Source organism: Penicillium verhagenii (assembly GCF_028828195.1).
Source record: "Penicillium verhagenii strain IBT 33310 chromosome Unknown utg000009l_segment0_segment0, whole genome shotgun sequence".
NCBI classification, from domain to species: Eukaryota; Fungi; Ascomycota; class Eurotiomycetes; order Eurotiales; family Aspergillaceae; genus Penicillium; species Penicillium verhagenii.
The window spans coordinates 860,748-873,381 of NW_026643173.1; the positions used below are offsets into that span (position 1 = coordinate 860,748).

A 12,634-nucleotide genomic window follows, 5' to 3' on the forward strand; every position below is an offset into this window, starting at 1 on the left:
AGCCCCAGGGTTAATGACTCAATGGCACAGTAGTGTGCACGGTGGGTCTGGGGCTGAATCGCACAGTTACTCTCATAGAAAGTAGTCCGTCTGCCTTAGAAAATCAAGGAATGGGGCTTGGGCTCAGTTGGCAGCTGCAGGGAAGCGACCAGGGTGGAAAGAATTCTGGAATTCTCTCCGAAGACTTTCACTGCATTTGCTTTCTGGGGAAATCATACTGATTCCCAATTGTGACCCACCGACGGGTAAGCGAATAGGAATCGGTGGCTGTGGGGGTGGTGGAGAACTGACAGGAACAAGTGTTAATCAGCGCCACCTTGGAAGGCAATTAGATTGCCTTTTCCCACTCCAGGCACGGAATGGATTAGAAAGATTTTTAGCGCAGAATCTGCGCCCCGTGCGTTTTTGAAACTTCCAAAGGATTTCGTACGGCTCGGAAATGGAAAACGGGTGAGTCGGAGGGGACCCATCTCTTTCAAACGTTTTGGTGGCGTCCAGAGGCCTGCAGACTGGAACACGGCTAGACTCAACGGTATATGGCGTCTCATGCAGGTCTCCTTTGTATTTCGCATTAATGGTCAAGATGGTATGATGTTTTGGGATCTAGCTGCAGATAACGACAGGGGGGGCCATAACACCAGGCACATGGGAGGTTAGTGGGGCACATGGCATGTTAGCCCATGCGAATGTGTATCATAATATATTTTTATTGATAAATACCAAATTGAAATTATCTAACTGAAAGACGAAGAAATACATACGGTATCTTGAAATGAACGGGAAAAGGTTGATGAATCCGATTGGACGAGATAACCTCGACAGTGCAAGGCTCGGGTGCGGCGGATCCACGCGGGCCGTCAATCTTCCACTTAAAACCGAGAAGACACGTTTCTCCTGTTTCTCCTGTTTCTACTGTTTTTCATTGTTCAACGGGCGATAACCTGAACTACGTTAGTCATTGCGCTAATGAATCCGGACAACCTTTCGGGACTCGTGCGACAAACGGCCCATAAATCTTGCTTTCAACCTTCTGATGCCGTACAGCTTGAGAACTGTTGGTGTCTGTGGACATCAGGATGGAGTCGGATGGATACTGGGTATAACTCTAATTTCAAAGATTTCGGATTCGATCCGTTATGAACCATGGGTTTTCGTCAATGGTCGCCGTTTCTACCATCGATTTGCACGCACAAATCGCAATTTGAAATATAGTAGGTAGTAGGCGCCCCACATCCTTCCAGATGCTGCCATGCATTCGCCCCCCTCCCTAATTCTACAACAGGCTGCGAACCTTGATATACTATGTATGTATGGCCCAAAGCAGCGTAGAGCCGCGAAGAGGCGGCTGGTGACCCACCAAGCTCCGCCCCTGGGTCCGGCTAGTCAATGCGCTGTCTTTACTAAAAACATGAACTTGACAAGAACTAGAGCCAAGAGGTCTGGGGCTAATTAGCCTGGCCGGGCCTCCCCGGGTTCGAGCGGACAAACACCTGGCCATGCCCCTATGATCTTGAATGCAATGGAGATCGGTCTGGTTCCTTAAATATCTCAAGTGCTCGTCTCGTGGGTCTGAACCAACTCTATAAATATTGTCTTTTTCCATGTGCCCCAGGGTGTGATCCATTCATTGGGAGACAGTTGGTGATTCATATAAACTCGGTTCTTGTTTACAAGATGTCCTTGCCAATTGTTGAGAAGCCTCGCCCAACTCATACGAGTAAACCGAGTTTTGCCGTTTCTATCGATACCTTCCTGAGTGTGGACACCAAAACATGGGATTGGAATCGCTTCTCACCAACAAAAGACCTCGAGTCTCAGCAGTCTCGTCCGAGCCTGGCTTCATTGCGATACCACATTTTCAGCATTTACCGACGTTTGTTTACGCTTGTCTACATTGCCAATGCGATTGCCTTCATTATAATCATGGTGTCCAGCCGTGAGAAGACATTGGCCTTTGTCAATGCGGCGGGAATCAATTTGTTGGTCTGTGGCCTTGCTCGTCATCCCATGGTGGTGAACGCTATTTTCTTGACCATGTGCCGTGTCTCTGTCTCGGCCCCCTTTTGGCTAAGGAAAAAAGCTGCCGAGGCATATCATTACGGTGGCGTACACAGTGGATGCGGTGTTGCCTCTTTCTTGTGGTACACTGGACTCGTAGGGTTGATCTCTCGAGAATACTGGGCGAATGACGGGGCAGGAACCATCACCTTGCCTATCATAGTTATAGCTTATATTTTACTTGGTGTCCTGCTTGGTATCATTATAGTTGCTCATCCAACACTCCGCGCGAAAAGACACGATTACTTTGAGTTGATCCATCGATTCTCGGCATGGACAGCCGTGGCTCTTTTTCTTACCCTGCTGTTGGTCTTCTCTGACCAAGCGAGAAAGGCACAGGGCTTATCCTTCGGCCAATACCTTATCCGTCTTCCCGCATTCTGGGTCGTTATTCTGATCGTTTTGACCATCGTACATCCGTGGACTCTCCTCCGCCGGGTCCAAGTTAAGCCCGAAGTCCTGTCGTCCCACGCAACGCGACTCCACTTCGACCACGCATCTACCAATTTTGGAAAGGTCATCGGCCTCTCCAATCACCCTCTAAAAGACTGGCACAGTTTCGCCACGTTCCCTGATCCAGATAACAAGAGTTGGTCTGTGATTGTCTCGCGAGCAGGTGATTGGACGGCAAGATGCATTGCGGAGCAGCCAACGCATCTTTGGAAACGCGGTGTGCTGATGTATGGGTTCATCCATGTCATGCGCCTTTTCCGTCGGGTGGTTGTGGTCGCAACGGGATCTGGCATTGGGCCTTGTTTGTCTTTCCTTAGTGAGAAACGGAATCCCCAGTTGCGACTGATTTGGCAGACCCGGAGTCCGAAACGCACATACGGACCCGATGTCCTCAGCCTTGTCCACCGCCTCGATCCGAACCCTCTTCTCATTGATACAGGGAATAGTGGACGGATTGATATGGTTCCTACTATCCAGGAAATGGCGCGTGACTTTGATGCTGAGGCCGTCTGCGTCATAAGTAATCCACACCTCACGAAGAAGATTGTCTATGAGCTGAGGGCTAGCGGTACGCCGGCCTTTGGGCCCATCTTCGACTCTTGAGAGAACACGCAAATTAGGAATTGTGAAGGCAGATAACGCCACAGGAGCTATAAGGAAGATCTGTTTATCTCCATGTATAATGATTCAACGAACATAATGATGTACCTACAGCCTTTCAATTTTACACTTAGCCTCGATGTACACAGCATGATTATCTAAAGTTACACTGTTCTCTAACACCGACTTACATTCCCACCGCTGTTTGGTAACGACCATCTATCTATCCATAGAAAGAAAAAAATAGAATGCCCAGGCCAAAAAATAGTGAAAACATTGACCAGGAATCCTTGACTTTGAGTCCAGCGCTCCATGTCGTCATGGTAGCCGTTGAAAGTAACATCCTGCAGTCCAAAAATCAAGCGCCAAGAAAACAACAGCACACACAGCATGCAGCATGCCATTGGTGGCCTGATCTGCAGATGGCTGAAATAAGAAACACCCATGGATTGAATTATGAAGATCACCTTCTTGATACGGTGCGAGGCTTTCTGCCCCCACTTTGCATTTCAGCCGCCAAGTCAGATCAAAGCCATAATCAGATCTTCTCGAATCCACCTTCTAGAAGCGGGCCTGTTCTAAATTAAGCTCTTTCTCAGAGAGCCAACACAGCCCTGACCATATCATCCCTGCACGTTGAAGATTGGCATCTAGCCATAGATTCCCGCGAGGGCAGTCCGTTTTCTAGAATGAGGAGCCAGTGGAGCCTCGTTCATGGTACAATATAGTATGGGCCATCAATCGGAAGGATCTATACTTGACGGAATGATGTTGGGCCCGATGGAATGGAGACAGGCGAAAGACAAGGAGAAAAAGTCTACACATCAAAGGCGCCTAGTTATTGGCCAGTAATTTAACCGTGTTGTCCTGAATTCCACAGACTATTCACGGACAACCTTAATGAAACCATTTCTGGCCAAGAGCTGTCGTGCAGTGGGCCTATCTCTGGAGTCGAGTTTCATGACCTTCGACACGAATTCCTTATCTTCTTGACATATCTCTCGTGTAGTTGTGAGATGAAAGGGCCATAAGGTTTCCGGGGGGCTTTCTTTCATAACCCACAGAAGAACTGCCAGTCTCTTCTGGTCCGCAATCTCCTCGTACGATTCGGGGAAGGGGCCGAAGCATCGATGATGCTTCATGAGAATTTTAAGATCATACTCATCATGGTCTGCAGGGACGTCGGGCTTGAAAATATGGAATCCATCCCCATAAAGGAGACTAATAAGCTGCATCATAGGTGGCCGTTATTATCCCGTTTAACCCGTCTTGTCATGGATTTTAGACCTACCATTGTCCCAAATGACCAAATGTCCGTGGCAGTGTCCCATTTCATTTGAAGATGTGCTTCGGGGCTCCTGAAAATAGGCGTGCCAATTGAGTCACCATGCTGAGCGTAAGTAGAATCCACGTGGACAGTACTTCCAAAATCGGCCAATTGGACATCTCTAAACCGGACGTCATCTTGTCCATGATTCACCAACACATTACTAGGCTTGAGATCTGCACCAAGCCACCATCAATTTAGTTCATAAAGCACAAAATCTAGGACGGTTAAAGCATACCAGTGTGTACAAACCCCTCGTCGTGTAATATTAATAGCGCTTCGAGAATCTTTTTCGCAACATATTTCACCTCTGGTCGGGTTAGACGTTTGCTGTTTGAGACATGGAGAACGTCGTCATCAAGATATTTTAGTATGAGTGTAGGGGGAGCTGACGAATCCTCAACTTCATCAATGAGGGGACGAATATGGGGTGTTCGGCTTTGGAAACGAAGTAGGGTATCTCGTTCGTTCTGCAATCGGAAATGACGGACGTTCTTGGCCACAAATCTCTGGTGAAGCTGGTCTCTGTGATTATCGTCAGATATGATTTCGATTTCATGTAAATTCAATCAAGGGGCGTACGTGGCAAGCCAGACGCAGTCGTGTAGTTGCTTTGTGACGGTGTAGACTCCTCTTCTGCCTTTCAAAACCTGACCAACAGGCAAAGTATGTACCATGTTTGGATTATCTGAAGACCGATGATCTGAACAAGGAGCAGATGATGAGTTCTTCGTGGTTGAGGGCGACCAATGTAATTTAACTGATGTCGGACAGCGGTGTATACGTTGTCGGAGGAAAGATGGTCCGGTGCTCGGTGTAGTTACTGCATACTAGTACTGGTGGTTACTGGTCAGTGGTAACAATCTCCAGAGCTGAGCAACACGAGTCTTACGTACACATCTTGATATTTTTCGCCCCCACATAGTAAGCACTAAGGTAAGCACTAGAGATAAAGCCAAACGTCAATCTGTCCGGATACGGCTTTAGCCCTTGCAGCATGGAATTGGGGGCCATTCAATATGAGAGGTCATATGAGGCCCTGTTCTCCTGCTGGTGCTTCTGCGGGGATCGAAAAATCGATCATAGGATTTTGACATCGAGGAATTCAGCATTGTTGTTTACTCATATACCATGTCTACACCACAGGAACGACACCCAGACTTGTTCCGACCCGTGAACAGCGATTCTCCCCGAGGAAAGAAGCGCACCGTACCGCTAGAATGCCTATGCTTGGGGTTCAACCGTACCGGAACCGCATGTGAGCATCCCACGCGTCTCAAATCCCCCGCAACATAGAAAACAAATAGCAACCACACTGACCCACTCCACCACAGCGATGTGCAACGCACTTGAAATTCTCGGCCTCCCCTGTTGGCACTCCACCCAATTCATGGGTGCCCGATTTGGCGACATAGAAATGTGGCAAGAAGGTATTGACCGCAAATTCTTCAACGCACCGGGCCCGAAATACGGACGCGCCGAATTCGACCAGCTGCTGCATGACTACGGAGCCGTATCGTCAGACACGCCGGCAATCGCTTTTTCGGATGATCTGATTGAAGCGTACCCGGAAGCGAAAGTTGTCCTCGTCGAGCGCGATATTGATTCTTGGTACGAGAGCTGGATGAATGGCGTGATCAAGAATACTTTCGATCCCTTTGTCACAATTATCTACACTATCGATCGGTGGTTCACACGTCCACTTGGGCGCGTGCATAAGTCTAGTTTCCAGGGTTGGCTGGGGATCTCGAATCCTGAAGATGCGAAACGCGTGAGCAAGGAGAAGTATCTTGAGCACTATGCGCTCGTGCGGCGACTTACACCTGCCGACCGGCTGCTGGAGTTCAAAATCAGTGATGGATGGGAACCATTGTGCGAGTTTCTGGGGAAACCCGTCCCGGATGTGCCGTTCCCGCATCTCAATGAGAAGAAGTGGCTGGATGAAAAGGTACAGATGTCGTTGCAGCGGGGGATGAAGCGACTGGCGTGGATGGCGATCATTTGGTTTTTGGTTCCTCTCGTGGGCGCAGGATTGATTTACAAGGCATTGAAGTGAAACAATTTTTGGGCGCATTGTATAATCACAGCTAAGAGCCATTTGTCTGCCATACAGACTACGGCCCTTGAAGTTTGCCCGGCTGTTCCCGTGGACTAACTATCGACTATTAATATTTCGTGTCGCTAAGGAATTTCGTCTATTTGCAAAGCACCAGGAATTAGGCGAATCACCGAGAATCTTCTACTTCAGTAGGTTTTCAGCTTCCAAGATCCCTCTCTCGGTACCTTCTTCTGTCGGTATACCGATTCTAGACCGGGATCCCGAAAACGATACGACCGACTTGTATGTGGTAAACACGATTTTTGGGGCGTTATAATGCTCAACATAGAGAGGAGAAAATGCATTCCAAGGAATTGCTCAGATGAATTGCTGTAATGAATTTTTGTTTTCTTGAACATGCATCTGGGCAGCTACTTCATGCATCAATTGATACTATGTTTGCTGATCGATGTCTAAATCTTTCGCACCGAAAATCCATCCTTCGAAAATCCATGCTTCCCCCCGATTTCTCGAAACGCGTCTCCCATTACCAAATTCTCTCTACCGACCATATACGTCATGGGCAACTGCATAAACCTCTGGCAATCCTCACCAAGCGCAGACATATATTCATCGCTCCCTGAGAATTTCAGCCAGTCATCCCACGTGCGCACCCAAATTTCGGCGCAAGCATCGTACTCAAGGACATTCTCATTCAAGCTTCGCGAAAGCTCTTGCATTTCCGGGGTATGATGAAGCTGCCGACAATGAGATTTATATTCGCTTTGTGTACCGAGGCCCCGGCAGAGAGGCCTTTGCATAACCGCCTGGACATCTTGGGAAATCAACTTTACCTGCACATAACGTAAAACGTTACTTCGAAAAGCCGCTGTGGCTAGTACCAAATCACAGTGAACACTCTGCCAGTGGGCGAAGAATTGTTCATAAGAGATATCAGGTCGTTTTCGGAAGAAGACGGAAACCTTGATGGCATCTTGGAAATTTGGAGTTGAGGAATAATCGAACTCCGGGTTGTTAAACTTGTGGTCTTTGGGTAATGGATCCATGGCGTTCATTACAGAGACTGATGAATATGCCGTGTGCTCTTGAATGAGATAATGAAACGAGTGAAATGAGAGTCCAAAAAGGTGAATTAACGGATCCTTGTACTGTGGATATCTGGATACATCAATCATACCTCATATTTGTCATCCTGTTCAATTCTGTCCAATTCTGTCCAATTCTGGCTAATTCTGTCCAAATATGTCCAAATATGTCCAGTTGGTCCAATTTTGTCCAATTTTGTCCAGGACTCCCGGACCGACCGAGGCGAATCCACTTCCGGCATATATATTCCGCTGATCTGAGCACGGCCCGAAATGACGCCTCTGGTACCAGGTGGATCTTCAAATTGGGTGCCAAGATTTGTCCAGGAAACCTAAATGGACCGAGGTTTACCGTTTGACGACGAAACATACACACCAGCCAATTGAGCCGATGGAAATTTTGGAATTGGGCTCTTAGACGTAATGCAGTGGGGTGACAGAGAACTTTGATTTCTAATCTTAACCCTCAAGTGCTGGAACTTGGATGCACCTCTTGGAAATTTCACTTCAAAAGAACCATATAAACTGCAGGATGGTACGCAGAAAATTATATCCATAACCTACTTCATACAGCCTACATAATGGTCTCTTTCAATTCCCCCATACTCGTTGGCAATCTCCAGCTTCAAAACCGCGTGGTACTTGCGCCGTTGACAAGAAACCGTGCCCATGATGATCATGTTCCCTCCGACCTCGCTCGCAAGTACTACGGGCAGCGAGCCTCTGTTCCTGGTACGCTGTTGATCACCGAAGGAACTTTCATCACTGCTCGTGCTGGCGGTACGGCCAATGTACCCGGTATCTGGAGCGAAGCGCAGGTGAAAGAATGGAAGACGATCACCGACGAGGTTCATCAACGTGGGAGCTACATTTTCTGTCAATTATGGGCCCTTGGACGTTCCGCAAACCCCAAGATCTTGGCCAAGACTGGAGATGTTGTTGTTTCTAGTGGAAACATAGCATTGACAGAAACAACACCTCGGGCCCTCGGCGAAGATGAAATCCTAGACTGGATCCAGGACTACGTCAAGGCCGCCAAAAATGCCATCGAGGCTGGATTTGATGGGGTGGAGATCCATGGTGCAAATGGTTATCTACCCGATCAGTTCTTGCAAGACACTGCAAACAATCGTGTCGACCGATGGGGTGGTAGTGTTGAGAATCGGTCGCGCTTCGGATTTGAAGTGGCGAAAGCCGTATCCGAAGCGATCGGTTCGAAGAAGACTGGATACCGCATCAGTCCGTGGAGTACATTCCAGAACATGCGCATGGAAGGATTCCGCGATCAATTTGCGGATCTCGTCACTCGGCTCAGTCGATTAAACCTGGCATATCTTCACATTGTTGAGCCGAGAATCTCCGGTGGTCAAACTGTCGAAGATACGTCAGCCAATGATGAAACGACCAACAAGGATGATACTTTCTTGTTCGATGCATTTGGAAACTCTGGCGCGTATATATTGGCAGGTGGATTCTCCCCAGAGTCAGCGCAGAAGAGACTTGAAAAGCAGCCTGATCTGCCCATTGCCATCGCCTTTGGTCGTCATTTCATTGCGAATCCCGATTTGCCCTTCCGTGTTGAGAAAAATATCAGTTTGAACCAGTATGATAGATCTACATTCTACACACCCAAGTCACCGGTCGGGTACGTGGACTATCCATTTAGTCAGGAATTTACGGCCAGGGGTTAAATGCTCGTCTTGCAAGACTGGGACCTGGGGAAGAGATGAAGATAGAGATGAGGATAGAGATGAAGATAGCATCATCATTCACGATCATAGAAAGAACACTGTCTTTTGAAATTTGGATATTATTTCTCTAGATCATGAAGAAGGCCAATCTGTAAATTCTTGTGTAATCCAATTTTAATAATAAAAAAACTGCAATTTATCAGAGTCTTAAGAAAATATTTTTGATGAAGATTATTCCAAATTATCTCTATATCAAGCTGCTTCTGTGGCCGTTGATTGGGTAAGCAGTAATGGTCGATGACGCGCAACGCGCGACTTGGTGAGTCGTGACCGCTGCATACCGTAATTTCTCCGAACATCCACATTATCCGCTCCTCTCAGTCAAAATATGAGCCGCGTTCCCAAACGGGCCAGAACTATCGAATCTGGCGCATGTTCCCATTGTGTTGAAAAACGTGAGCGCTGCTACATTGGTGTCCGTGGAATTCCTTGTTCCAATTGCCGGCGGTTGAAAATCGAGTGTGATGGCATTGCCAATCAAGAGTGGGTAACCCCTCCAATTCCAACATTGCAACCTGCCTACATATGATGATTATTTTTAGTGCATTGCATTGACGTTAACCAGGCTTCAGAGTGAGAAAAAAGTACCATCTAGAGTTTACTGTGATGGTGAGTAGGTTTGGTATTTTAATGAGGTTTAGGGACGAATCTGACAGTAGCCTTATTCAGAAGGACTATTTCAATCCCAGATTCGCCAAGCTGAGAGCGAACGACAATCAGCTCTTGCTCGCCATATTCCCCCAGTGATCGCAACCGAACTTTATTTGGAAAATTATGTTTCCATAGTCAATCAACTACTCGGCCCTGATTCACTCGATCCCCTTGATCCACGGGCCAGGGCTGATTGGCCACGCTACGTGTCGGAATTGCCCAGCCGTTTTGTTTCCGGTGATCTTGCTTACCTGGAGAGTAAAGGAGCTCTGTCTCTGCCCACTGGTGTCTTCAGGAAACAACTTCTCAGGAGCTACATAATATGGGTTCATCCTCAGTTACCCATGATAGACCTCGAGGAGTTTCTACGCTCTATCGCCGACAATGATGGCAAGAATGGCATCAGTCTATTTTTATTCCATACGGTCATGTTTGCTGCATCTGCCTTTGTGGACATATCGCACATTCAAAATGAGGGATATGCGTCTCGGAATGAAGCCCGTCACACCTTATTCCGACGTGCGAAGGTCTGCTCGTTCCATCTTGTTTGAATTCAAGTAGACTACGACTAACAACTTTTTGAAGGTCCTTCTTGACGTAGGATTTGAAGAAGATCCGCTTGTGACTATCCAGGCAATTCTCCTGATGGTTCATTGGAATGACATACCTCGCGCTGAGAAAGATGCCGTCCATTGGATTGGTGTCTCATTATCACTCGCGATGTCGGTTGGTCTCCATATTAATCCCGACCCTTCTACTGTCACGGTTTCTAAACAAAGAGTGTGGAGACGCACTTGGTGGTGTGTTTACAACCATTGTCAATTGATATCTGAGAAATTACTGTCTGCCCTTCACATGCATGAAGATCGCGAAGGAGAAAGTGGGCTTGAAATGCCTATGATTGACTTGAATGATTTTGAATTCCATGTCTATTCACCCGAAGCGCAGAGTACGGTGAATGAATGCGATATTCTACAAAACATGGAGTATCAGAAAATGCAGGCTGTTTTCTTTATTCAAAAGGTAAAATTATGCCGATTGTCCAGCTTTTCGACTATCTCCAATCGGATCAAGAAAATGGTGCGCGGAGAAGCCATACAAGACCTCGAAAAATATTTCACAACAGGCACAGTACCACATGGGGCAGATGCTCTTCAAAAATGGCTGTTCCAGCTTCCAGATACAGCGAAGCCGCATTATCCATTGGGTCTGATACCCTCCGAAATGAAGAAAAGCACATACCTACATCGAGCGTGGCTTCGCTTAATTTATCTTGGCTCAATTTATGCTACCTACTGCGACGGATCACACCCAATGGGTGAAGCTTTCGAGGAACTGGCAACCTCACCTTCGCCACACCTACCTAAACAATGTTTGTTGGATATGATGGATCTATTTGATGAGATTGGTAGCCTGGGGCTATCTGAACAGCTACCATGTCTAGCAACACCGTTTGCAGTGCTTGTCTTGACCTTTCATCGTCATTTGTTGGAGAATGACATGCAAAGTGGGAAGGATGTGGTGTCTCGCTCTGTGCATAAGTGTTGGAATTTGATCAAACAGTTGCAAGAATCTTCTGATCTGGCGCTGCGTATTATTCAAGCTGTCGAAAATCCCACTTCCGGCTTGTGGGAGAGGCTTTTGCCAGGGCAGGTGTCATACAAGAACCAATCACAAGCCTCCATTAACACACCATGATAAAGTTGATGAGGAGCTGTTTCGATACTTTCGATTTACCGCACGTTTATCTACAGAGGATCTCGAAAACTCAGTTTTGAACGAAAGTCATCATCTTGAAGTTCCAACACCATTGTCCTTGCAAACCTGGCGCAACTATCTGCCAAGACTAGTGCCTAGATTGATCCAAAATATGACCTGCGAAGTCATCTGGCGGTACGTGAGCATACTGCTTTACACAAATTTCGCCGCATCAGTTCAGTGATATCTTTTCATCAGCCGATGAGAAAGATATCTCCTTTCGCTTTAAATTATCTCAAGGATTATTCAACACTCCATAAATTTGCCAAGCTGAACCCGCAGTACGGGATGAAGCCGGAAGCTGAAACTACCAATGATCTGCATGCGGCGAACTCACCCCGGCGGCATCTGCGGAAACCGTCAACTAATTTCACCCCGCCTACGACCACTAGGGGGACCAGCTTACATTAATTTATTACCTTAAATTGACTGTCAGAATAGTGATTTTATGTGATAACATTTCGTTACACTTTCTTATTTTCAAAAATCCTTCCGAGGCAAAGTAGGTAGTGAGTAGTAAGTATAATTAATACTAGTTACCTAGTGGATACCGGAGAGTCGTAAAACAATATTTCCAAGGTTCCAACCTTCGTTGTTTGTTGAACAAGAAAGAGAAAATCGGAAACGGGGAATCAGGAAGGAAAGTAGAAAGCAGCTCAATAAAACAAACGAGTTTGGGTACATAGTAGATCAAGCACAAAAAAAAGGAAACAAAAAAGAAACTGCTCACGTCCAGATTTGAACTGAAGACCTCGGCATTACTAGTGCCGCGCTCTACCAACTGAGCTACGCGAGCTGCTTATGTCACCTGTGTGCAAATAGTGTTATATGTACCATTTTCATGGCTGCCAATGTTTGATGATTTAATCAGAAAACTACAGTATCCACGGAT

The 12,634-nt window shown here is 46.9% G+C and overlaps 6 protein-coding genes across 6 annotated transcripts; 4 read left to right on the forward strand and 2 right to left on the reverse strand.

Annotated features, from left to right (window-relative positions):
* Positions 1–1,674: 1,674 nt before the first annotated feature.
* Positions 1,675–3,114, forward strand: N7466_009380 (uncharacterized protein; the record flags this gene model as incomplete). The annotated part of the gene is made up of 1 exon (XM_057168769.1): positions 1,675–3,114. One exon carries the CDS (start codon positions 1,675–1,677, stop codon positions 3,112–3,114), a length of 1,440 nt encoding a protein of 479 aa, XP_057017475.1.
* An 878-nt stretch (positions 3,115–3,992) lies between these two features.
* Positions 3,993–5,115, reverse strand: N7466_009381 (uncharacterized protein; the record flags this gene model as incomplete). The annotated part of the gene is made up of 4 exons (XM_057168770.1): positions 3,993–4,340; positions 4,403–4,614; positions 4,677–4,963; positions 5,021–5,115. The coding sequence occupies 4 exons, from the start codon at positions 5,113–5,115 to the stop codon at positions 3,993–3,995; spliced, it is 942 nt and encodes a 313-aa protein (XP_057017476.1).
* Positions 5,116–5,569: 454 nt separating this feature from the next.
* On the forward strand, positions 5,570–6,494 carry N7466_009382 (sulfotransferase family protein; the record flags this gene model as incomplete). Its single annotated transcript, XM_057168771.1, has 2 exons — positions 5,570–5,696; positions 5,773–6,494. 2 exons carry the CDS (start codon positions 5,570–5,572, stop codon positions 6,492–6,494), a joined length of 849 nt encoding a protein of 282 aa, XP_057017477.1.
* A 455-nt stretch (positions 6,495–6,949) lies between these two features.
* On the reverse strand, positions 6,950–7,543 carry N7466_009383 (EthD domain-containing protein; the record flags this gene model as incomplete). The annotated part of the gene is made up of 1 exon (XM_057168772.1): positions 6,950–7,543. The coding sequence occupies one exon, from the start codon at positions 7,541–7,543 to the stop codon at positions 6,950–6,952; it is 594 nt and encodes a 197-aa protein (XP_057017478.1).
* Positions 7,544–8,163: 620 nt separating this feature from the next.
* N7466_009384 (alkene reductase) lies at positions 8,164–9,273 on the forward strand (the record flags this gene model as incomplete). The annotated part of the gene is made up of 1 exon (XM_057168773.1): positions 8,164–9,273. The coding sequence occupies one exon, from the start codon at positions 8,164–8,166 to the stop codon at positions 9,271–9,273; it is 1,110 nt and encodes a 369-aa protein (XP_057017479.1).
* A 1,055-nt stretch (positions 9,274–10,328) lies between these two features.
* On the forward strand, positions 10,329–11,682 carry N7466_009385 (transcription factor domain-containing protein; the record flags this gene model as incomplete). Its single annotated transcript, XM_057168774.1, has 2 exons — positions 10,329–10,511; positions 10,570–11,682. The coding sequence occupies 2 exons, from the start codon at positions 10,329–10,331 to the stop codon at positions 11,680–11,682; spliced, it is 1,296 nt and encodes a 431-aa protein (XP_057017480.1).
* Between the last annotated feature and the right edge of the window lie 952 nt (positions 11,683–12,634).